The 26472-nt window shown below is 43.3% G+C and overlaps 1 protein-coding gene across 3 annotated transcripts in view; it reads left to right on the top strand.

The window, feature by feature from the left end:
- The window catches only part of FER (FER tyrosine kinase), a 357078-nt gene that overhangs the window by 29171 nt on the left and 301435 nt on the right, over nucleotides 1–26472 (top strand). For all 3 annotated transcript variants that reach the window (XM_019532458.1, XM_019532460.1, XM_019532459.1), the window contains exons 4-5: nucleotides 8652–8825; nucleotides 16375–16474. In XM_019532458.1, coding sequence (XP_019388003.1) covers nucleotides 8652–8825; nucleotides 16375–16474 — 274 coding nt within the window. The remainder of the gene's footprint in view (nucleotides 1–8651; nucleotides 8826–16374; nucleotides 16475–26472) is intronic.

The following is a 26472-nucleotide window of genomic DNA, read 5'->3' on the forward strand; positions in this document are numbered from 1 at the left end:
CGAGGTCCAATGGTCATAAACTACTACAAGACCGTTTCAGGCTGGACATAAGGAAGAATTTCTTTACTGTCTGAGCCCCCAAGGTCTGGAACAGCCTGCCATCGGAGGTGGTTCAAGCACCTACTTTAAACACCTTCAAGAGCAAATTGGATGCTTATTTTGCTGAGATCGTATGACCCCAGCTGACTTCCTGCCCTTTGGGCAGGGGGCTGGACTCAATGATCTTCCAAGGTCTCTTCCAGCCCTAATGTCTATGGAATCTATGAACCCCCTGCCTGAGGCAGGATCCTCCCTGTCTAAACCATCTTGTACAAATCTATTATCTAACACCTAATAAAGCTGCATGGTCAACCCTGACACAACACAAGATATAACACCATAATTTGCCACAGGTAAAGAAGGTGGATGATGACTGCTAGCTTCCTGCTGCTGTAAAGTTTGTTAATATGTGCTCAAGAGATCCCAGGAAGAGGGCTCTGCACCCTCCCACAGGGGAAGGCAAAAACCCCCCACAGTTCATACCAGTCTGACCATTGGGTAAAATTCCTTCCTGATCCCAAGTATGGCCATAAGTTTGACCCTGAGTGGGACAAGTCCTTCTAGGTAGGAACCTCTAGGTTTGTCCCAGCAGAAGCATTGATCCCAATCAAAATCTGCAGCATCCAATGCAGCCAGCACTTAGTGATAGTACGGAAGACTTAAAGATGAACAACCCCCTCCCCCTCACCACCCCCCTTGACAGCATGTAGCAGGAGGGGTTGGGGGAATTTCTTGACAGCCCCACACAGTAATTGGCAAAGCCCAAGAGCATGAGAGATGCCTGTGAAACATAAACATAGTTCTGCCTAGATCATGCCCATATGGTGGCTCTCTGACTACTTATTGAACACCTCCAGTGATATGGGAGTTTACAAGGTCCCTAGAGTAGGTCTATTGTGATATCTTACTGTTTTAACAATGATGAAGCTTTTCCTGATATCCAGTCTAAACCTGTTTTGCTTCAACTTCAAGACATTGGTCCATGTCCTACTCTGCAGCAAGAGAGAAAAGGTGTTTTCCTTCTTTATGGCAGCCCTTCAGGTACTGGAAAATTCCTGTAATGTCCCTTCTTCAGAACCTCTTCTGCAAATTGAACATGCTTAGCCTCTCCTTGTATGTGACTTGTATTTCAAGTGCTTTGCTTTTTTTTTTTTTTTTTTGGTTGTCTGCTTCTGGACCCTCTCTGTTTCCTGTATGTCCGTTTTAAAGTGTGGAGCCCAAAACTCTACATGGTACTTGAGATGAAGCCTAACCAGTGCTGAGTAGAGAGGCACTATCACCTCCTTCGTTTTGCACTGAATACTTCTGTTGATATATCCCAAACATGCATTTGTCTTTTGTGCAGCTGCATCACACTGCAGACTTGTATTGAGCCTGTGATTTACCAAGACTTTCAGATCCTTCTCTGTAGTGCTGCCATCTAGCCAGGTGTTGCCCATTTTGTATTTGATTGTTGTTCCCAAAGGTAGCACCTTGCATTTGTCAGCATTGAACTTCATCCTGTTAGCTCCTGCCCAGCTTTTCAGTCTGTTGAGATCTTTCTAAATTGTGCTTCTATCCTCCAATGTGTTCACAGTCCTTCCCAGATTGGTCATCTGCAAATTTCATAGATTCATAGAAGTAGGGTTGGAAGGAACCTTGTAGATCATCAAGTCTGATCCCCTGCCCTGGGCAGGAGAGAAAAAATGGGCTCAAATAACCCCAGCCAGGCAGATGTCAAGCCTCTTCTTAAAGACCCCCAGGGTAGGAGCCAGCACCACTTCTCTTGGAAGTTGGTTCCAAATCCTAGCTGCCCTGACTGAAGTAGTGCTGTTGGATGTCTAGTCTAAACCTACTCTCTAATAACTTGTAGTCATTATTCCTTCTTACCTCGGGGGGCGCTAGGGGGAACAAGGCCTCTCCCAAACCCTGTTGGTCCCCCCTAGTGAGTTTATAGACAGCCACCAGGTCCCCCGTTAGCCTTCTCTTGCGAAGGCTGAATAGATTAAGGTCCCGTAGGGTCTGCCCTGCTGTCCCTGGATCATGCGGGTGGCCTTCCTCTGGACCATCTCAGTGTGGTCTGCGTCCCTCCTGAAGTGCGGCGCCCAGAACTGAACAGAGTACTCCAGCTGCAGCCTGACCCGTGTCGCATAGAGGGGGAGGATCACCTCCTTGGCCCTGCTTGAGATGCATCTGTGGATGCAGGACAAAGTACGGTTAGCTCTACTGACCGTGACCTTGCATTGTAGGCTCATGTTCATCTTGGAGTCAGTAATGACTCCAAGATCTCTTTCTGCCACCATGCTCTTGAGAAGGGAATTTCCCATCTTATAAGTGTGCTGCTGGTTCCTACTGCCCAAGTGCAGCACCCTGCACTTGTCAGTATTGAAACCCATCCTGTTTTCGTTAGCCCACCCCTGTAACGTGTCCAGTTCTGGCTGTAATCTGTCCTTCCCTGCTAGTGTGCCCACTTCACCCCATATCTTGAGATCATCAGCAAATTTAAACAGGCTGCTTTTCACCCTGTCGTCCAAGTCACTAATAAAGAAATTGAACAGTGCGGGCCCAAGGACCGAGCCCTGGGGGACTCCACTGCCCACTTTCGTCTAGGTTGAAAAAGACCCATCCACCCCTACCCTCTGAGTACGACCCTTCAGCTAATTTGCAGTCCATCTGACTGTAGGCATCAATGCCTCAGTCACCATGAGGATGGGGTGGGAGACCATGTCAAAGGCCTTGCTGAAGTCGAGAAAGACTACATCCACCATGATGCCTGTGTCCAATGCTTTTGTGACCTGATCGTAGAAGGCAATCAGGTTGGTCTGACAGGACCTGCCCCAGTGAAACCATGTTGGTTGCCCTTGATCATCATCCCTGCTGCTGGCCCATCACAGATGTGATCCTTGATAGTCTTCTCAATGAGGTTCCCCAGAACTGAAGTAAGATTAATGGACCTATAGTTGCCTGGGTCCTCCCTCTTCCCTTTTGTAAAGAAGGGGACCACATTGGCTTTCTTCCAGTCATCTGGCACCTGGCCAAAGAACTGTGAGTGCTCGTAAAGCCGTGCCAAGGGCCCTGCAATAACCCCTGCTAGCTCCCCCAACATCCTGGGGTGGAGAGCATCTGGACCTGCTGATTTGAACATGTCCATCCCCTCCAGAAGCTCCCTAACCCAGTCCTCCCTGACCTTAGGCCTGGCGGTGTTTCTCCCAAGTCCATCTGGAATCTTGGTCAGGGGGTCCTGGTCCCTGCACAAGAAAATGGAGGCAAAGAATTAAAGAGGTCTGCTTTCTCCTCTGGTGCAACCACCAGATTGCCAAGCATATCCTGCAGGGGCCTCACACTACCCGGTGCCTTCATTCTCCCTATATATTTAAAAAAGGACTTTTTATTGTCTTTGATCCTTGATGCTAGCCCTAGCTCAGTATCTGCCTCAAGAAGCTTGCTCAAGAAGCTATTTCAGTATTGAAATCGTTAATAAACAAGTTGAACAGCACTGGGTCCTGGACAGATCCCTGTTTCACTCCACTTGAAACCTCTTGGCCTTCTGATGTGGATCCATTTATAATTATTTTTTGCTTGTGGCTGGTGCATTTATAATTATTCTTTGCTTGTGGCTGGTGAACCAGTTGTCTCCCTGCCTTATGAGAGTTTTATCTAGCCCATGGTTCTCCAATTTTTTTATGAGAAGGTTATACAGGACCTTGCCAAAAATCTTGTTGAAGTCCAAATACACTATATTCATAGCACTTCCTTCATCCACCCAAGTAGTTACTTGGTCAAAGGAGACAGAGTTTGTTTGGCATAATTTGTTCTTAGTAAATCTGTGCTGGTTCCCTGTGATAAGCGTTTCCTCCTACAACAGCTTGCAAATAGCCTCGCCAATACCTGGGAAGTTACTGGAGTAGGTCCTAAGGCTAATTAGTTTGTAGTTCTCTGGGTTCTCCTTTTTTCCTTTTTTAAAGAGGGGCACTAAGTTGACTCTTTACTAGTCCTCTGGTACCTCTCCTGTCTTCCATGATTTCATGAATATCATTGCCAAGGGATCAGAGACCTCCTCTGCCAGTTCCTTCAGTACTGTGGGATGAAGTTCATGAAGACCTGCTGACTTGAATTAATTCAGACCCATCAGAAGCTCTTTGACTGTCTCTCGTTATTTCTTCCCTTAGCTTGTCCCCTTCCCTACCTAAATATTTTTTATTAGGTACAGCTTAATTTTTTTGTGAAGACAAAGGAAAAGTAGCTGTTGAGTAGCTCTGTCTTCTTTGAATTTTGTGTTTAAAAGTTCCTCCTGGCTAGTTAACAGTGGACTGCTGCTTCCTTGGTCTCCTTTTTCTGGTCGCCATACTTATAAAACCTCCTCTTGTCTGAAGAACCTCTTTTTTTGTTCAAGTTGGATTTTCCTTTCAGCAAGTCTTTTAGGCTTGATCTAGATTCAAATTTGTCTAATTGCAGGGCTGTTCCAACTTCCAAGTAGCCAGGAGGCACCTGTTGGGAGCTGCATGCCTCAACAAAGTGAGCCACTGCCTTTCCAGGCTGCAAACCCTTATTCCCCCATCTGTGCACCTGCAATGTCTCAGTTTCCCCCACTTCTGCACTGTACATCCATGTCCCCACACTTCTACGCTGTGTAGATGCCTGACTGCTGGGCTTCATGCCTGTGACCCTCCCACCCCTTGTTGTACTGTGTGGCCTAGGCTCACCACAATTCTCCATGTTGCAGCAATGCCTTGCCCCAATTGTTAAGCAATGTAGGGAGCAGTGACTCGCCAGGATCCTGGGGGCCACTATTTAATTCCTCATAGACTGCCAGTTGTAACAATTAATTACATAGAGTGGGTTGTATGTATGTTTTCCCCCCTTCTTGCAAAAACCTCAGGGTATATAGTTATACTGGCAAGAAAAACTTTTACTAGTATGACTTTGGGAACCAGTTGGAACTACTAGAAAAAGGTTTGAGTGAAGCATCTATTATACTAGGAAGATTTGCTGGTACTGTAGCACTAATAATGGTAGCTCTACTGCTACCATTTTACTGTACTTGTCTATACTTAACTCTGCCAGTTTAGCTAGCTGTACCAGTAGAATTTTTACTGTAGACGAGGCCTCAGTCAAATGCTGACAAACCTTACTTACATTTAATGTTTGATATCACAGCCTTAGGTGGCAAAGCTCCAAGCCTAAGCCTAAATTAGAAATAATTGCAATCTGGTCTTTTAAAAAGGTCAAAAGGCAAAATGTAGACAGTTACTTACAGTATTTGTTAAAAAGAAATGTTTTGACTATGATTATCCTTGGGAAAAGTAGCTTTGTAGTCCTGTAAGTTGTCATACGCAGACTTGCAAAGGACACTAAAAATTATTAATTGTGTCACATGTATTGTCTTTTTAACAAATAAATGAGTATGTTAACAGTTTTTTAAAATCTTTATTTGAACTTTAACTTTTCCCAAAATTGATAGGAATTTTTAGCTGCTTAAGCTATTTCTACTATCCAAAACGTGTGACAATTTGAGAGAACTGAATTTGCAGAATTATTTGTTCATTTTTTTCCAAGGTAGTCTGATTTTACTTGCATTTTCACAAGATCTTGCTCATCACCTTCAGGGCAGTGTAATAATGCAGAAATAATTATTGTCAGTGCATTTAGAAAAATTACATTTTCCCTACCCTTGGAAAAATTACATTTCTGTATTTGATTTCTAGTTCTGTCTCATAAAAAAACCCAAGAGTTGATGATTGGAATGCAAATGATAATGTGAGCTCTAAAAAAGAGGTAGTATGTTACCTGGGAGGCACAGTAGCTGTTTACAAAGAAGTTGCTAGATAAGCAATATTTTATTTTTAAAAGGGCTTCCAGTAAATATGGCTATTTTGCATGTTTAAAATAAACATGCATTACTTTTAAACTGATCAATGTTTTCTTTTCTTGTGCCTCATGTTATTTCTTTTCCTCTCAAAGCAGGCAGGAAGGAACTCTGTGCCCCCCACAAGCTGTTTCTGCAGGCTTTGCAAATCTTAATTCAGAAAAGCTTTCCCTGCTTCTGCCCTTCACGCTGTAATTTTTTGGTATACGACTGTCTTGGCATTTCTTTTTAAAATAATAACATACTGTTGAATCAGTATTAGCACAGCATGCAAAGAAGAATATAAAATGGTTGGAAACATGCAAATGGTATGCTATTATTATTGTGTTATTAGTCTTATGTCTTACCTAGGTTTTGTTTGGGCAAATAAAAAAAAAATTATCCCAAAACTTTTTAACTGTATTATCTGTGCTTTGGTGAGATGGTGGGTTTTTTGATACTTTTAAGGTTTGTTGAAACACAAGATTGTGATAAGTTGTTTTGCTGAAGTTAGTGGGTCACACTAAAATAGAACACAGAATTTTCACGGCTTCTGTCTCGCCCATAACCATTGGAGTGTACGACTGCCGCTAAATCTGGTCCTTTGTCATTAGTTTTTTTTGTATGCCATTTGCAATATATCTTGCAAATCTGATTTTTATTAATGGCTTTTGATTTTTCTCCAGTGAAAAGGTGTAACTTTTAGGCATGTCACCTTCGGCTGTGAATCTTGTAGCTACTAGTGTATTGCCTTGATGAGCAAGGTCCAAAGGATATGTATGATGTACAGGAAATAAAGATGATTTAATTGATAATTTAATTTAAGTCAGTGTTAAACCTAGGATCTAGTCTAGTATTAAGAGGCATGTAATGGTGGGGGTGCTTTTTTATATGGGTTGTAAAACAGAGTTTCTCACCTTTTAGTCACTAAAGATACAGTGGTATCTACAGTGAGAGTGAGAACTTTTAGTCACAGTGTTCCAGTTAAATCCCATTGCTGATGATTATAACTACCAACATCCTTTAATTTTAATTGGGGTACAGTATCCATGATGCTGAATTTAGAAAATTATCCTTTCGAAGTCGGATTCTTACCCCCCTATATTCTTATTAAAATTAGGCAGGACTCCCTGAGATAAACTTCTAAAAATATCAAATAAAGGTATCTTTTGAGGTTCAAGTCTGGAACTGAGTACAAGTACACTGTACATTCTGGCCTTGTACGTTAACTAAATAAAAAGCTCTTTTTTTCTCCTCTAACAAAATGCAGATGGCACAGTTAAGTGAATTAGCAACATAACTGAGATGAATTTAAGTAAAAGCAAAAATTGCCTAGGGCAGTGGGTAGCATGTTTTGGGGAGGTAGGAAGAAAGGACACGGACATGTGTCCCAAAGGAATTTGGAAGACAGTTCAGATGAGGCCGAGTAACTTTCTTGACAGACCCAAATTTTTGGATTAATAACTCTAACTCCCTTGTGTTGACCCCAAGATATTCTGAGAACCAAGAAATGTTCAAACAGCCAGTCCCACCAAAGTTAAATACTCAAACATAGATGTAGGTAAAATAATGAAATACTGAAATGATATAAATGACTTACCATACAGATGAGGCATATCAAACAAATGATTAAAATTGTATAAAGTGCACATTCATTTAAAGAAATAGTAAGTAATAATCTTACTAACATTTAAGAAAATGTAAAATGTCTCAAAGCCCTCAAGTCTAAAAAGCCTCTAACACGTGAACAGCCTGTTGGGGAAAAGAACTTTTCACTTAAGATTCAAATTAAGTTATAAAAGAGTTTTTATTTTAGTTTCTGTGGATGGGCTATTTAGCAATGAAGAGCAAAGATTTTGAGATGAGCCCAAAATTTTATACTCTGTGGTTTGGCTAAAATATCAAAAAGCGTAATAAATAAGGTAAAATATATAAGTGTTCTTAATTGGTGTTACTCAAATTAATATTCATACTCCTATTCTTATCCCTTATGCAAACTATATCTTGTCTAAAATTAGCCTTGTCTAGCCAGTAAATGTACTTTACACAGACTTTTGCAAAACCTCTAACCTAGCTTTTTGCATTCCATCTTTCCTGAGTTTTGTAAAACAGTTCACACTTTTTGTTCTCCTTTTTCCTTTGCTTCCTCTTACCAAAACTATTGAAAGCAAGCACCATTAAGCAACTTAAGGCCTACTAGAGTTTATACTTATGGACCGTCCCCACCTAGATCATTCATATCTTTTGAGCAGGGTTTGGATTAGATGTCCTGAGGTCCCTTTCTACCCTAATTTCTATGATTCTATGAAAAAAGCAAGATTATACTGTAGTCTAAAGCACTGTTTCTCAACTTGTGGGTCACAAGAATATACAAAGGGTTGTGAACAAACTTGAAAAAATGGATCAACAAACTGTAAAAATGGATTCTCCTTTAAAGGAGAAACATTTGGGAAAACATGGCTTTTGCCTTGCAGGCTGGTTAGGGCCCCCTATGTCCCCTACACCTCCTCCTGCTCCCCGTACACTGAGGGGCTGTGGCCTAGGGGCATGGAGCAGTGGGTTGGGAGTGAGGGGCACTGGGTCAGGACTGGTCATTGATGTTTACAAATGAGTCCTAGTACAAAAATGGTTGAGAACCACTGATTTAAAGAAAGCAAAGTTTTTTTTTTTTTTTTTTTAAAAAAGATTTTTTTAAAATTCAAATTAATGGTGGACTTACATTTTCTTTCTAAGGTGCAGTTATGTCTAAGCCAGTTACAATAAGTTCTCTTCTTTCATTTTCTTCTAGTCGTGGCTGCTTATGGTTCAGCAGACAGAACAACTTAGCCGAATCATGAAGACTCATGCAGAGGACCTTAATTCTGGGCCGTTACATAGGCTTACAATGATGATCAAAGATAAGCAGCAAGTAAAGAAGAGCTATGTGGGAGTTCACCAGCAGATTGAGGCAGAGATGTACAAGGTATTTCACTCTTAAGTTATGAAGTTTTTAACATAAGTTATTAATATTTATTCTACATAGTTTACTGGCTTTTACATGTAAGCTTTGAGGTGAACAAGCCAGATGCCACTGTGCTGCTTCACTCTGCTGTACACATTTAAAATAAGTGTGCTGAATTGTGTTTGTATTTCAGTCAATTCCTTCAATTATGTATGCATTACTAGTTGAAAAGCCAGAAAGAACAGAAACTGTCCTTGATTTAATTTGGTAGACAGCTTGGGAAACATTCTTCTTTTGGGAAAAGGTGATTCCACATGACCACTCTTCCTTCTGTTCCCCTCTAGTCGTCTTCAGGTTGGGGTAAAAAATCTATTAGTCAAAATTTATGAGTCTACTAGGGATAAATGGAGAAAAAATTGTGGTGAGCCATCTTAGTTTCTGCAGAATCTAAGTATGTGCTAAAAACAATTTACCCTTTTGAGAGCTGTCCAAATGTGATGCAGCTCTGTCTCCTAAGTCAGTAGACAGATTGCTTGGGGACTGCTTCTGTCACTCAAAGCTTTCCAAAGTTTCAGCTAGAGTGAAAAGTGATTAGTTTTGTCAGTTTAGTTGCAGTTCTTGAGAACAGCATGAGCGGCAGTGAAACAGGCAAGAATCAGAATTCTATTCTAGTGCTCTAAGATTGGTTTTGAACAACAGCAAAGACAAATGGATACTGGAGCTCACTGAGGATGAGCACTAAAAAGCAGGGACTGGAAGAATAGATCTGTGCCCTTTGTATTTGGCAGAAATCTGAGTGGCAGCCTGAACTGAGCAATAAGACCCATGGATTGTGGGATTTGGAAAACATTCTCCAGAGGCGGAGCCTGGAGATCGGTTTATTAAGGAAACTGTAAATACTTACTTTAGAATGGAAAATTATGGGAAGGAGAGGTTATTCTCCTGTCAGAATTTAGCTTTTCTGCAGTTAATCTGGGGGTGGGGGAAATAAAGATTTATTTATTTATTTTACTAAATGAATTACTTTTAAGACATTTTTTATGCATCCTGAGGAACATCAACCCACAGAGGAGGCTGGGGCTAATGGTTCTTCCTTTCTAGTTTAAATAGGCTACAAGTGATGCTTGTTAATTAATTAATTAATTTTTTAAACAAGACTAGTGTTTGGGCAGAATTTCTCATGGAGGAAAAAGGTGTACTTCTGTATAATTGTTAACTCCAGGTCCTTCACATCAAGGTTTAACTGAAAGCAAGATGATTTTCTATGAAATCTTGTACCCCACAAGCATTTCCCTCCAGTCAGCCAGACTTGCATCTGTTGTTAGAATAGTCCAGAGGAGACACTACAGAGAAGAGCAGCTCTTATATAGGCTTGACTCCTGTATCGGACCAAACCCCCACATTTTCAGAATTTTCCATCGCAAAAATGTTGATTTCATTAGGAAACTTCAGATGTCTCCTAGGATCCCTAGCTCCAAGAGAGAGCTACAAAACAGATTGTCTAAAGGAAGCTATTCCTGGAATTGTAGGATTTCCCGGGCCTAGGACAGGAGTCCAGATGGAGTTTCATTGGACCTTAACTTATGTTTTCAGGAAGTTTGTACATAATTGTTTGGGCTCAGTAAGGCAGTTGTTTTCCAACAACAAAAATATTCTAATCACCTGTAGAACAACTGGAAGCCAAATATTTTTCTTCTCAGTTTGTTTAGCTGATCTATTTAGACAAGTAATGATTCGCAGAAAAACTGTTGCAAATTGTAATAGTGGAAAAGTCCAGGAGAGTATCTTGGGTCAGGATACAAAACACCTGAGCAGACATAATTCCTGGCAAATAGAGTAAGATTTCATTGGCTTGGAATTTCTGAATATCTGACTTTACCTGAATTGCCCTTTCAGCTTTGATTCCTGTTTGCAGAGATTATGGGAAGTGTAGAATTGTTTTGGCTGGAACTGATATTAAATATGATATCTAGTACAGAGCTGTAGTCTGTTGTATTGCTGGCTTTATCTACTCGAGAGAGCCAGGTCAGAGCATTTCTGTTTCCTAGGAGCTGTTGAAACTAGTATGAGTTTTGCAAAATCTCAATGAGCATATGAAAAGACTAACAGAAAACATTGTGCTGGAGCTACTGGTACTTGTACTTCAGTTGAATAGTTCAGCCAAGGAAGAAACTGAAGTACAAAGGCCAAGGGTTAGTAAGGAACTAGTCAGGGAACTTCTGGAGGGACTGGATGTATTCAAATCAGCTGGTCCAGATGATCTCCACCCTAGAGTACTGAGGGAATTAGCTGAGGTCATTGCGGGACTCCTGGCATGGCTTTATGAGCACTCGTGGTGCTCTGGTGTGGTGGCAGAGGACTGGAAGAAGGCCAGCGTGGTTCCCATCTTCAAAAAAGGAAGGAAGGAGGACCTGGGAAACTATAGGCCAGTTAGTCTTACCTCAATCCTGGGAAAGCTTTTTGTTTTTGTTGAATTATTCTGACGCATGTCCACGAGGGGCAGCAGGGGAGAGTATGCTTAGGGGCAACCAACATGGGTTAATTAGAGGCAGGTCCTGTCAGACCAACCTGGTGGCCTTCTATGATCAGATAACCAAATCATTAGATGCAGGGGTAGCAGTGGACGTAGTCTTCCTGGATTTCGGAAGGCCTTTGATACTGTCTCTCACCCCGTTCTCATTAAGAAACTGAGGGACTGTGGTGTCAACACCCACACAGTCAAATGGGTCGCCAGCTGGCCAGGGGAGTGGTGACAGTGTTAATTCCTGCAGTTCTGGAAATGGCTTTGGAAGCTGTGGTAATTAACACTGTCACTGCTTTCCCACTGCCAAATTTCCAGACTTGTGAGGAGCCCTGCAGACTGAAAGGCGCAGCCCCGTGTATTGACCTGGGCCAGTATGTGGGATTGCCCCATGGCTGCATCTGGTGTGCGGGGCGGGGCTGGGGTGATTATGCTGGATTACACTTGTGCACCGACCCCAGGCTTGATGTGGCCTATGGACTGACCCTGCCCATGGGATTTAGCTTGTGGATTGACCCCGTGTCATTCTTCTGGCCCACAGTGTGAGAAAGTTAAGCAGCACTAAACCTGAGCTGTTACAGTTTAGCTTTATTCTACTGCAGGGTAAGGTCATATGGACAGTTACTGTGGAACGTTGATTTCTGATAAAATCTCTCTCCCTTCTTATCTTGTCGGTCCGTATCTTTCCTTCTCACCCACTTGTGGTAGAGTTTTGAGCTGAAAAGTGCAGCCACTGTAGGAGCTGAGCTCAGTTAGAATATGAATAATAAAACTGGTTATTTTACAGAAGGGGGCCTGTTAGTCATAGAAAATTGGGGTTGGAAGGGACCTCAGGAGGTCATCTAGTCCAACTACCTGCTCAAAGCAAGACCATGCCCAGCTATATCATCCCCACCAAGGCTTTGTTTAGCTGTCTCTTAATCTATCCAAGGATAGATTCCACAACCTCTCTGGGTAACCTGTTGCAGTGTTTTACTACCCTCCTAGTGAGAAAATTCTTCCTAATATCTAACGTAAACTTCCTTGGCTGCAACTTGAGACCATTGCTCCTTGTTCTGTCACCTGCCACCACTGATTACAGTCTAGCTCCATCCTCTTTCAAACTCCGCTTCAGTTAGTTGAAGGCTGCTATCAAATCTCCTCTTAGACTTCTCTTCTCTAGACTAAATAAGTCCAGTTCCATCAGCCTTTCCTCAGAAGTCAAGTGCCCCCGTCCCCTTACCATTTTTGTTGCCCTCCTCTGGACTCTCTCCAATTTGTCCACATCCTTTCTTTAGCGGGATGCTCAAAACTGAATGTAGTACTCCAGATTTGGCCGCGCCAGTGTTGAATAGAGGGGAAGAATCATTTCTCTTGAGCTAATGGCAACATGCATACCATTTCACCTCAGGTTGCTGTTAGCCTTCTTGGCAACAAGGGCACACTGCTGACTCATACCCATCTTATTGTCCACTGTAACTTGCAGGTCCTTTTCCTCAGAGCTGCTGCTCGGCCAATCAGTCCCCAGCCTGTACTGGTGTACGGGATTGTTTTGAGCTAAGTACAGGACTTTGCACTTGTCCTTGTTGAACCTCATGAGATTCCTTTTGACCCAGTCCTCCAATTTGTCTAGGTCACTGTGGCAGGGCACTGTAGGTGCAGGCCACTTTAAGGGCTTGACACTGGCAGCCACCAGGTGCCTGATGAGGGCAGCTATTTTATAGGGCTGCCCATATAAACAGGACAGTTTTGCTGGTGGAGGCCAGGCAACAACATCACCTGGCTGTAGGGCTGCTGGTATCATCTGGAGATAAGGGAGGAGCTGTAGGGGATGGTCAGGAGGCTCCTGGTCCTGGGTATGATCTAAAACTGCACCCTGCCAGGAGTGGGTGGCCTGGTGGGGCTCTCAGTGGTGCAGGAGCCCCCAGGATATGCCAAGCCAGTTAATACCCCCCAAGAAATGCCACCCTGGTGAAAGGTGGGTGGGGTGCTTTAACCCTGGCACTCACTTTGGGGTGGGTTTGCATTTCATCAGAGGTAGCTGCGGGGGTGCAAGCCCCGATGAGGAGAGTGGGGGCCAGGTACAGCCAAGGCCGCCTGAGCCCTGCAGGAGTGTGAGTCCCCGATAGGGAAGGTTGGGGCCAGGTACAGCTGTGGCCACCTGAGCCCTGCGGGGGTTCGAGACCCCAAGAGTGAAGTTTGGGGACAGGTACGGCTGCGGCCTTCTGAACTCTGCGGAGGTTCAAGACCCTGAGAGGGAAGGTTGGGGCCAGGTACGGCTGTGGCCACCTGAGGCCTGCGGGGGTTCAAGACCCTGAGCAGGAGAGTGGGGTCAGGTACAGCTATGGCCACCTGAGCCCATCAGGAAGCAGAGCGAGAGAGTCGAGTCCTGACCCTGATAAGTCCTCCACTGCTGGGAGGCAGAGTGGGTTGAAAGTAACATCCTGAGTAGCACCACGACCTGCTGCCCCGGGGGGGTGTCAGAGTCCCCTGTGAGAGCCTGGGGCACCAGTCATGGTATGAGGTACCCCAGCTTCCCATGTCCAGGAAGGGGGACCTGAAGAGAGTGTGGGCTAGTGAGGCCAGAAGTAGAGTGCCCCCTCGCCTGGCTCATGCTGGGGCCAGGACCAAGAAGGTCAAAAGGCCCAGGGGCCCACCACGAGGGCCACCCAGTCATGGGCTTGGGGCAGGACCCTGCCTGGCCTTTGAGGTGAGGCCAGGGCCTGTGTATGGCCGATGGTCCTGAGTAGGGACCACGCCTGAGAGGGGAGCTAGCTACATGGAGCTTAGCAGCCAGGATGAAGGCGGCATAGGCCGCTGGAGTGGGGGGAACCAAAGGAGGGTCCTATGAGGAGGATTCTGGAGCCTAGTGTGTGGAGCAAGTGTGTTTGTAACATCTGGATGCCATTTGCAAGGCTTGGGCTGTGGTGTAGGGGAGGATAGGAGCTGCAGATAGCACTTCTGGGATCGGTGCAAAAAAACGGGGAGCCTCCTGCCTTATTTAACAGCTTATCAATTTTCCAGCAAGTCGTGGTGGGCGAGACAGGCAGGTGGTGTGCCCGGAGGCGGGTGGGAGGCTGGCGACAGCTGGCCCGAGAGGAGCCCATTTTGCTACAGTCACTCTGGATCCTAACCCTACCCTCCAGTGTATCTACTGCTCCCCCCAGATAGGTGTCATCTGCAAACTTGCTGAGGATACACTTTATGCAGGCCATTGATGAAGACATTGAACAAAACCAGCCCCAGGACTGACTCCTGGGGTACTCGATACCAGCTGTCACCTAGACATCAAACCGTTGATTGCTGCTCTTTGAACCTTAAGCTCCAGTCAGTTTTCTGTCTACCTTACAGTCTACTCATCCAGCCCATGCTTCCTTAGCTTGCCTGTGAGCATGTTGTGGGAGACCATATCAAAAGCCTTGCTAAAATCAAGGTACACCACATCTACTGGTCTCTCTGCATCCACAGAGCCATTTACCTCATCACAGAAGTCAGGCTGGTCAGGCATGATGTGCCCCTGGTGAATCCATGCTGACTACTCCTAATCACTTTTTTTCTCCAAGTGCTTAGAAATGGATTCCTTGAGGATCTGCTCCATGATTTTTCCAGCTACTGAGGTAAGGCTGACTGGTCTGTAGTTCCCTGGATCTTCCTCTTTCCCTTTCTTAAATATGGGCACTATGTTTGCCTTTTCTCAATTATCTGGGATCTCTCCTGATTGTCATGGGTCAGTGGCTATGCAATTGCATCAGCCAACTCCCTCAACACTTTTGGGTGCCTCCCATCTGGCCCCGTGGACTTGTACATGTCTGGCTTTTCTAAATAGTCCCTAACCTGTTCTTTCAGTACTGAGGGCTGCTCACTTCTTCCCCAAACTGTGCTGCCCAGTGCAGTAGTCTGGGAGCTGACCTTGCCTGTGAAGACTGAGGTCTCAAAGGCATTGAGCACTTAAGCCTTTTCTGCATCCTCTGTCACAAGGTTGTCTCTCCCATTCAGTAAAGGATCCACATGTTCCCTAATCCTCCTCTTGCTACTGACATACTTTTAGAAACCCTTCTTATTCCCCTACACATCTCTTGCTAGCTGCAACTCCAGTTGTACTTTGGCCTTCCTCTCTTAATCCCTTCATGCCTGAGCACTGTTCTTATATTCTTCCCTAGTTGTTTATCCAAGTTTTCACTTCTTATAAGCTTCCTTTTTGTGATTTAGTTTACTGAAGAGTTTCCTGCTAAGCCAAGCTGGTCTTCTGTTATATTTGCTAGTCTTCCTGCACATCAGAATGGTTTGTTCCTGCACTCATATTGTTCATTATCCATTACTCTTATTGACATGAATCTGTGGCTTTTACCAAAAATATCTTGGTTCATGGAGACGGTGCAGCTGATTAGGAGAGAGGCTCTTCTATCACTAGCTCCAGGTTGTATTTCTTTCCCCTTAAAGACCTTTAGATTCCATGACCCTTGAGAAATAATGCTATGTAAACATATGTTTTATGGCTTCTGAGACTGTTTTAAAATGCAGTATTTTTTGTCAGATTTTTATGTTAGTCACTGGAAAAAATCTGATTTTATTGTCGGGAGAGATCTAATAAGTGTTCAGAATATCTAATTATGATCCAGAAATATTTTAATACAATTTCATTTGGGTTCTCTTATTGAAATGTAATGTTTGGTTAATATTAATATCAACTAGGATGGCGTAAATAAATATGTTTTGCTTTGATGTAGGACATTATGATGAAAGAGGGGGGACTGTCTTAATCAGAAAGATTTTTCCCAGAAACCCTGGTTTTGGCCAGCCCTAGTGTTGGAGTCAAGCCTGTCAAACATCTGTTCTTCTCTGGTCTGTCTCCACTGTTTGTGTGGGGGGTTTTTTGCTTGTTTGTATGTTTTCATTGCAATATGTGCTAGCATACTGAAGTGTTTTTCTGAACCAGTGAGGGGGAAAAAAGCATACATCCTTAGTGTCTTGGAAATTACATTCTATAATTGCCTTATTCTAATGCGAAAAAGTCTTTAACTGCTCAAGATAATGGCTCTAATACCTTTCCCATTTCTGCTTTCTTAATAGGTTACAAAGACAGAATTGGAAAAATTAAAAGCTAGTTATAGACAATTAATAAAAGAAGTAAATTCTGCCAAAGAGAAGTATAAAGAAGCTGTGGCTAAAGGTATGTTGTTACTGCTTGATACAGTATTACTGGTAGTTGTAGTTCTTTTTTAATATTGCCTTGTACTAACATTTTTTTTGAGTGAGACATTTCTGTTGAGTGAGAGAACATAGTCCCTGCTATATGTGCAGGTAAAGGCACAATGGGATCTAATGTGCAATTCACACAATCATGCCTTTTTCCATGCCACATGTGCTTGGCAGGAAGTGTGATGGTGGGATTGCATATTAGATCTCATTGCATCTTATTGCAAGTGCAGGGGGAGCCTGATACTGGGCTCCCTCTGCATGGGCAAGACGCAAGCTCTCATGGCTGGGAGCCCCCTCAACTGATGGCAGCTGTAGTGATCTCCCCATTCCACCGGTTTCACATGCCTGTGAGGCTTGGAGATTGTGGCTCTGGTGTTCTTTCTGCCTGAGGGGTTTCACGAGCCCGTGGGCCTGGGAGATCATAGCTGTGTCCTGTGTCTCCTGGGAATCAACCGTAGGGTGCTGCCAGGACCCAGAGTCTGCAGCTGCTGGGGCTGAGAGTTGCCAGGAGTTGCAAGAGTTGCAGCCTGGCTGGGCAAGGTGCACCCTCATGGCTGGGAGCTGACAGCTGACAGGGCTCCCAGCTTCAGGGAAGACCCTGCTACATGTGCAAATTAAAGTTTAATAGCAACTAGCTATAAAGTTAGTACATGTTTTTGAGGTCTAACTTTATAGCTGGTTAGAGCTTTTCATTGTGTGATAGCTGCCCTGAATGTGTAGCTGGTCTTAAGGTAATTGTGTATTTAACTAGTTAATTGTGCGATACTTGTAATGTGTAGAGGAGGACTTTGTCATAATCTTTGTTTATATATAAATGTTTCTTCTTGATAGTTATTTAAAAGATTCCTGAAATGTGAATCATTTTGTTTAGGATTTTCCTTTTTCTCTTTAAGACTGACTTGGAACATAAACACACACATACACAGACCTTGTGTCTTAATGCTAAATTGGGGGGAACCCTCCCCCCCAGTTTTCTGCTCATTTGTAGTCTGGGATATTTTTAAGGAGACAAAAGAAGTTAGGTGACCAAGCTGAAATTTGGTAAGTGCTGAGTGTCTTAATTCGTTGGGGTTCTTTGAAAGTCTTTGTGCTTTAAAGCTTGTGTGTGTGTGCGAGTGAGTGAGAGAGACAATTATTTGGGATCATAATTTTTTTTCCATCTTTTAACAATTATTTTTACCCTTTGATGTACATTATATTAATTGAAATTAAATGAGCAGTGGAGTGTGAATATAATTACTGTTACCTATTTAACTGGTTATAACATAGTAGTTCCTACAGTCCTAATCAGAGAACTGGGTAGCATTGTGCTTAGGCACTACTCTCACTAACAAAGAAAAGAGTCCTTACCTTGCTTTCTAGATTTCAGACAACCAGTAGATAGTTGCAACAAATATCAGGGTAAAAATGAGTTAAAGGTTACGTAACAAGTACTACTAGTACAGCTGAGTTATTATGGTCTTATTGGCTTTCAGGTGTAACACAATCTAAATCTGTTTGTCACCATCGCAGATCCCGGTTTTCTCTGATTTAAAAAAAAAAAAAAAATCTCTGATACCTCCCTCCCCACCCCCTCCAAAATCCATTATTAAAATTAAAAGCTTCCTGCAGCCACCCCTAGCCCTGCTGGTGGCCCTCACTGCCCCCACAACGGAGCCCCCAGCTGCCAGGGCTATAGGGCAAGGGACCCAAGTCTGCAGCTATTTTCCCCCCAACAGCAGGTAGCTGCAGCAGAAGCATCATGGAGCCAGCTGCCACACTGCTCTGCCTGCTCGGGTGGGGGTGGGGCCAACTCCTGGATTCCCCCCCAGCCATGACCCGCAACCCCCCAGCCCTGCCAGAGGGGCCCCCAGCCCAGTCAAGCCCTTCTTACCTCAGGCTTCAGGAGCGAAGCTGAGCTGAGTGGAGCTATGGCTTACTGAAAGCCTCAGGCCCCACCCTTCCCTCTCCCCCTTTGGGCAGGGCTGGGGGTTTCCTGCCCTTCTTGCAAATAGCTCTTGCAGGCTGGAGCTCAACCAGCCTGCAGAGGTCTTTGCAAAAGCAGGGAATCTGTGGGTTTCTCTGCTAAAAGGAGAAATCTGTGATTTTTCTGTTTTTCCATGGGAAACAGAAAACCAGGATCCCTGGTTATCAGTCCTTCTGATTTTTAAAGCTGTCACCTACAAATTACTTAACTATGATAGTCTGCTTTAAATAGTCATGTTATCTCTACATCCTTGGAGAATGCAACAAGTTCTTTGATCTCAACAAGCAGCATTCCTTCCTCTCTTGCTCACTGTGGTCTTATTTTGAATTTGTTGTGCACTCATTGAGAATCAATGAGAGGTTTGGATCCTCTGCTACTGCAAGATTGGGGATGGTGTTTTGCTGTTACTCTCTGTGCAAATGAAATTAGTCTTTTCCTAAAGTTCTCAGAGCTATCATAAAAAAGAGCTGTTTTTATTTGGACTGTTTAATTTATCCTGCTACTGTTTTTCCTGAGCTTCACTTTTATTTGCCTTCTCTTATTAATAACTCACTCTTATTAAATTAATAGTTACTCTTATTAAATTAATAGTTAATGTAAAACAGTGTTTCCAGTGTCTGATTTGTAACACTCAGAAGGGATTTGACGGGGTTTTCCATAAGGGCTGCAGAATGTAAACTCTGAAGATTTATTTTTTCAAACAAGAAAAGTTCTGTTACAACATTTGGAAAATGAGTACATAATTTCAGTAATTTAAATGAGCAACCAATTTAAGTTAATGAATTAAATGCGCCTTCTGTAATAGATGAATATACTATGATCTCACTCTGTGTAAGAAAGAGAGGAATAACTCTTTTATATTGATGAACAATGTAACCAAACTGGGAATAGAGAAGTAAATACTGATGTAGCTTTGTTGAGTGAAGGTACTCTATCTAGTCTTCTTCACCTCATAAGTATTGAAAGTTATATCTCAGTTTTGTCGTTTATTTTGTAAGGAGTGGAAAGTGCCTGTTGCCTCATCTCTAATGGGACTCACATTGCGAATAATTGTTTACATACAAAAGGAGAGAAACCATCAATGTGTTAGGTTTCTGTTTGGCCGGCAGAGTATATCCTCTGGAGCTGTAATTGTAGGCAGGTTAGGAAGCTGCAGATGTGCTGAATCTGGTCCAGTGTTTACAATGATATATTATAAATAAATATGAGTCTCCAAAACTGTCCAGCAGGAATATGAGAAGAAATAATTAGAGGATTTCTAAATTGTGTTGTCTTATTATTCCAAGAATTAGTGGAGGCATCCTTTCTAAGTTCAGAATATTGAAATCGATGTGATGCATGGATCAAACAAGAGATGCATTAAAAATTTAGGAACAACTGCCTTTGACTTGGGTATAGCGCAATATTTGATAAATTGGAGTTCTTGACTGTTCCCTAACAAGTCAATTGTGTTGGCCCATCACTCTTGTCAGTGGCTCTTCTAAAGTTGATTGGGTCAGTTATGTATTATGATCAGAGAGAGAAGTTTCTGTTTTCTAGAAATTTAAAATATGTTTTGTATGCTTGTATATCGTATTACTTGTTTAATTCAAAGAAAATTTCAGTATCGATATTTCAACCATGGGTGCTTTGAGCAGTTTTGAGTCTTGAGATAGACTAAGTATAAATAACTAAGATTTCTGGACTGAGGTAAGGGTGTGAGTCTTTATTGTGCATTACCTGTTCCCTGGTGATTGCCTGCATGCAGGATCTTTCTCTTTTATTGAGGATTTAATGTCTCCAGTTTAATTTTTACTTACTGTGGAGTAAATGTGTGCACATGGGCAGTTCCTGCTGAGTAGCTAACGTGGTAAAGCCCAGACCTTTTTCACCACAGCAAATTGTTCAACTTTCCATACCTTGTACTTCAATTTGATTTATGTCCTGTTGTGGTAAGTTATGATTCCTTTGCCCAGTTATTACTACAGGCTGCCTCTATTTTCTTTTACTTACATAATATTACTTAAAAAAACATTGCCTTCCTTGAACATTATGGGAGGTACTGTGTTCAGAAAGATTTCCAGGCTCAGTAAAATGAGTACATTTTTTACCATTAGAAAGATTAAAGCAGCAGCTTAAAAGCAATATGAGAATTGTTAGGAGAAGTAATTAAAGGCACTATTCCCTCTATTTAATAGGTGGAAACACGTATTTAAAGAAAAGTTGTGGGAGGGAGGAGTAGAAGGAAAGGGCAGCGAAGTTCAGGAATAAAAATGTATGAATCCTAGAGCCATGCAGAAATGAGCACCAACATATTAATAATAAATTGGGGAAAGGAAACATTTGATGATCTGCTCCCCTCAGTAGTGCCCAAGATGCTCTGTAATATTATCTGCGGCTCATTTTAAGAAGACTGTGTAGTTACGTTAATAATTAAAACTATATTTTCATTCTAGCTAACATTATTAAACCTTAAAGTTAACATTAAACAAATATAAATTGTATTAATACCTTAAAGTACTTGTATTTTTAAAATGTACAATTGGATGATAATTACTGTTTTTGTAATATGGTATTAAGTGTACAGGTTCTGACTACATATTTTCTTTATTGCAAGATTTTGAAAAAGGGACTGACACATTAAGCATAACTGGTCTTTCAGAGCCTCAGTTTCAACCTTATAATTATATTGCTAGATGGATGGCTAAATATTATGTGAGAAATGCCTAGTTTTAAATACCTTATCCCAACGATTTTATCTACTGCATATAGTCAGATATATTAGATGACCCTGAATACAAGGCAACTCCCCCCAATAGTTAGATTCTATATATTGAAAATTATAAATTTGTTATAATGTTCCAGGTATAGAATGTAATTGTTGGAAGTTTGCCTTCACCGTATCCGTCTCCCACTGCCACAGCAGGGAAAAATAAATTGGGGCGGGGGGGTTATCAGGTATCCCCCTTGCTCTCTACCCCCCTCCCCCCCCCCAATTTGTCCCTGTAGTCCTTCTCCTCCCTTCCTCCTTACTGTCAGACCCTGCTCTCCCTGAGCACATGGAAATGAGGGCAAATTTTAAAACACTGATCTCGAAATAAGCATACCTGTAGTAATTTGCATAAAATTACTATAGATACCCATAGACTTGGTTCATCCAGAATTGATAACATTTGCTTTTTTGAAACTGCTGCATGTTTTAGCACATGTATGCCATAAGCACACTTCTAAGCATCACTTTTGTACTTGCTTATAAATAGCACAGACTATGCATGATATTAGTTCAAAGTCAAAAGGCTCTTGATTTACCATACAGTTCATTGGGCTATGCCCCACCAGAGATGACAAAGTTTCAATCCGTGGTGACCCCAGAGCTCAGTATGTGTATATGTATATACTCCAGATACCTCCCCCCACCCCACAAAGGATCATGGTGCTAATTAGCCCCCCAACATGTAACTGGAACCAGGTGTGTTCTTGTCATGTTCGGGGATCCTCCAAAAATTTATATGAAGATGAGTCCTAGGGCAACCTGCAACAGGCTGAAAGAGAGGGTGACAGAGATTCTGGGTGAACTGTTTGAGGCCCTGTTTGAGGTTTGCTAGACATTTAAGGCTGGTGAAGAGACCGGCATCATTGAAAATGGGAAAGAAAGGTACAGCTTAGCTGTGGGAATGAAGAAGTAGTCTACATACATGCAGTATCGTGGTTCACCATGACTTGAAAAACAGTTGGTTCTGAGGGTCATTAATGGGCACTAGTGTGTATTTTATTCAGATAAGCTGCACTAACCTATACTTGTGGTAGGTTCCCATCAACATTTTGGGATTTTTGGCTTAAATCATATGTAGCGCACAAGATTCACCACAAGTGTATCCCACATCTCTCTATTTGTAACTCTGTGTGCCTACAAACTACCTCCCTACTTGAATGTGGTGGTGCTGTGTTGGGTCTCTTGTATGTTCTTTGCTATGTAAGTTTTGTGCCCCCCATCCTACCCCCTTATCCATGGGCTTAGTTGGCTCCATTTTCATATGCAGCTTAGTTGTGGTTACTGTCCTACCCCCATCATCTACCATGTAGGCCCTCTCTCAGGTCCTCTGTATTTCCTTGTGCCTCAAAACTTTGTCATCTTGAACTTCAGTGTTTTTGGCACCACAGGGAGGGTGTCAAGGGTGGCTCTAGCCTTCCCTAGGCCCAGTGCCAATTTCCTGTGGAGGGAACACCCAGCCGTTTGGTTTTTTTTAAGGGACACACGTACATGCATTCCCATCACTGTTTTCCCAATATGGGCCAAGTGTTTTATAGTTATGCTCAGTGTTGGTTGACATGCTGCTTTTGGCAGTGGTGTAACAATAGACAATGTTTCCTTTTGTGCAACTGGAAGACAAGAGTTTTTTTTTCCCTATGCTGAATGAGGGGAAAAAACCTTGTCTTGTATTTGAATAAATACAGTATATTGACTCAACCCATCCATTCTTGGCAGGTATCAAGTGGGGTGGTATCATTTCTTGCCCCTTCCCTTTCTCTTCCCACTTTCTTGGCAGCCAGTATGAAGTAAAGTGCTTTGAGGGTCAGTCCTGGGGCTGTTTTTTTTTAGTATCTTCATCAATGACTTGGAGCACCCTCATCAAATTTTTAAATGACACTAAGGTGGGGAGAGTAATAGATACGCTGGGGGCAGGGTTAGGATAGGATTCAGAGAGACCTTGACAAATTGGAAGACTGGACTAAAAAATGCCATGAGGTTCAACAAAGCACTGCACTTCAGATGGAACAATTCCATGCACCTGTACAGGTCGGGGGCTGACTGGCTGGGCAGATTTGCAGAAAAGGGCCTGAGGGTTATAATGGACAAGAAACTGAATATGAGCCAACAGTGTGCCCTTGTTGCCAAGAAGGCTAACAGCATACTGAGCTGCATCAGTAGGAGTGTTGCCAGCAGATCAAGAGAAGTGATTCTTCCCCTCTACTCAGCACTGGTGAGGCCACATCTGGAGTACTGTGTCAGTTTTGAGCCCCCCACTATAGAAAGGATGTAGGCAAATTGGGGTCCAGCAGAGGGCAACAAAATGATGAGAGGGCTGGGGCACTTAACTCCTGAGGAAAGACTGAGGGAACTGGACTTATTTAGTCTAGAGAAGAGAAGTCTAAGAGGAGATTTGATAGCAGCCTTCAATTATCTGAAGCGGAGTTTGAAAGAGGATGGAGCTAGACTGTAATCAGTGGTGGCAGGTGACAGAACAAGGAGCAATGGTCTCAAGTTGCAGCCAAGGAAGTTTACGTTAGATATTAGGAAGAATTTTCTCACTAGGAGGGTAGTAAAACACTGCAACAGGTTACCCAGAGAGGTTGTGGAATCTATCCTTGGATAGATTAAGAGACAGCTAAACAAAGCCTTGGTGGGGATGATATAGCTGGGCATGGTCTTGCTTTGAGCAGGTAGTTGGACTAGATGACCTCCTGAGGTCCCTTCCAACCCCAATTTTCTATGACTAACAGGCCCCCTTCTGTAAAATAACCAGTTTTATTATTCATATTCTAACTGAGCTCAGCTCCTACAGTGGCTGCACTTTTCAGCTCAAAACTCTACCACAAGTGGGTGAGAAGGAAAGATACGGACCGACAAGATAAGAAGGGAGAGAGATTTTATCAGAAATCAACGTTCCACAGTAACTGTCCATATGACCTTACCCTGCAGTAGAATAAAGCTAAACTGTAACAGCTCAGGTTTAGTGCTGCTTAACTTTCTCACACTGTGGGCCAGAAGAATGACACGGGGTCAATCCACAAGCTAAATCCCATGGGCAGGGTCAGTCCATAGGCCACATCAAGCCTGGGGTCGGTGCACAAGTGTAATCCAGCATAATCACCCCAGCCCCGCCCCGCACACCAGATGCAGCCATGGGGCAATCCCACATACTGGCCCTTGGTCTTAAGTTGTAGCCAAGGAAGTTTAGGTTAGCTATTAGGAAGAATTTTCTCACTAGGAGGGTAGTAAAACACAGGAACAGGTTACCCAGAGAGGTTGTGGAATCTCTATCCTTGGATGTATTTAAGAGCTGGCTAGACAAAGCCTTGGCTGGGATGATATAATTGGGCGTGGTCTTGCTGTGAGTAGGGGGTTGGATTAGATGATCTCCTGAGGCCCCCTCCAACCCTGATTTTCTATGATTCTTTCCAAGGTAAAGTGAGTTCTACTTGCTTAACTTTTGTATCGTTCTTTATGTTGACTTAGATGATTTACTATTTGTAAATATTAAAGAACCCATAACACTGGTAAAAGTAGCTCTTTAATTCTGATGTCAAAATATCCCTTCCATATGCTACTGGATAGTGTGTTGTCCTGGAATGTGGATCCAGTAATTTTGGTTCATAACTGGTATAGTATTTCTGGACTCCTGTATGATGTGACATTTTCATTTAAAAAAGAAAAGGCTTAGTACAAAATTGACAGGGCACATGACATGGCTTAAAAATTGGTTATGGCTATGAACTGATACAACACTGAACTGCTCTAAGTGTCCTTAATGCTCTCCAGAAAATTTAATTACAGATGTAAGCAGCTGATGAAGTGCTTAAAGCACCATCCTGTTTGAAAAATGACCTTGGAAAAAACGGGAGTATCTTTGAGCTGTTTCCTTGTGATGTGTTGGCATCCCACAGCCCTCTGCTTCCTTCCCTTTCTTCATTCTGCCATGAGGAGCCACCTGTGTGACTCATGCCAGACTCCATTGCTCCAGGGTTATATGACCTGCTTGGCATATGACCTCTACTATTTGTGGCTAGGTGTGAAGGCACACCAGACCCTCATTTTGCTGGATCTACCCTGAGGACTGGGCCTCCATTATACAGAACAGTGTTGAGGCCCCTTTGGAGTATATCAACTGTGGACTGCTCCCAGGATGTTAATGCCACAATCCTCTGCTATGTCCCCAAGGCAGTCAACCAAATGAAAACAGTAGTATATGGGCTCTCTGCTCTTCAATGCAAATGTGACAGGTGGGTGGGACCTGAAGTCCTGCCCCTTGGCCCCACACACCATACATGGGGAAAGAGGGATGTCATCAGCCCTGCCCCCTGACCTCAGTCATGTGATGCATGATGTCACCGCCCCCGCCCCCTTACCCCAGTCACGTGGTATGTGACATCAGCAACTCTGCCCCTACCCCCAGTCACATGGTGTGTGACATCACCATCCCCACCCCATGCCCGCCAATCACATGGTGTGTAACATCAGCAACTCTACCCCCACCCCCAGTCACATGGTATGTGACAGCAGCAACACCGTCCCCACCTCCAGTCATGTGGTGTGTGGCCTCAACAACCCTGCCCCAACCCCCAGTCACGTAGTGTGTGACACCAGCACCACATGGTCCATGACATCAGAAGGACAGCCCATGCAGACCCCCAAGCCCCAACCCCTCAGGCTGCAAGAACCACCCTAGATCACATGATGTAGTTATGGCCTATCAGGGCCCAGACTGATCTAGCCACCCCACCGCCAGAGCACAGGCGTGGTCTATGGGGTGGCAGGGTGGAGGTGTGACCCCCTCTAACAACCTGCCTCACCACTCCACAACCAATTGGCAGAGGTTTCAGAGGCCTCAGACCTCCCAAGAATGATGCTGAACTAATCGGAATAAGTAGAGGGGGGTGGGATTTGGGCGGCAACCCCACCAGGTCTATCTGCTTTCTCAAACAACCACTCTGTTTATCTGAGACTGTGCTAAGGCAAGCAGGGGCGGATATGGATTCTTTCACAACGCCTATAGGCCCACTCACTACAACCCTGAGACGACTTTATAGAAAGCATTACCGTAGAAATAGTTTTGAGGAGGAGACATGCCACGGTTTAAATTTGTCCTCAAGCATTTGAATGCAACACAAGGGTGTTAGTGTGGGGGTTGGGTGCTGGGGGAAGTGGTTACCAGATATGTCTACACTGGAGGCTATATTAAAGGAAGTTTATTACTCTCCTGGTGAAGCTGGCAGTTTTGGCGGGGTGAACACGCTTTTTGAAG

This window comes from Crocodylus porosus, unplaced genomic scaffold (genome assembly GCF_001723895.1).
Source record: "Crocodylus porosus isolate Cpor-Errol unplaced genomic scaffold, CroPor_comp1, whole genome shotgun sequence".
In the NCBI taxonomy this organism is placed as follows: domain Eukaryota; kingdom Metazoa; phylum Chordata; order Crocodylia; family Crocodylidae; genus Crocodylus; species Crocodylus porosus.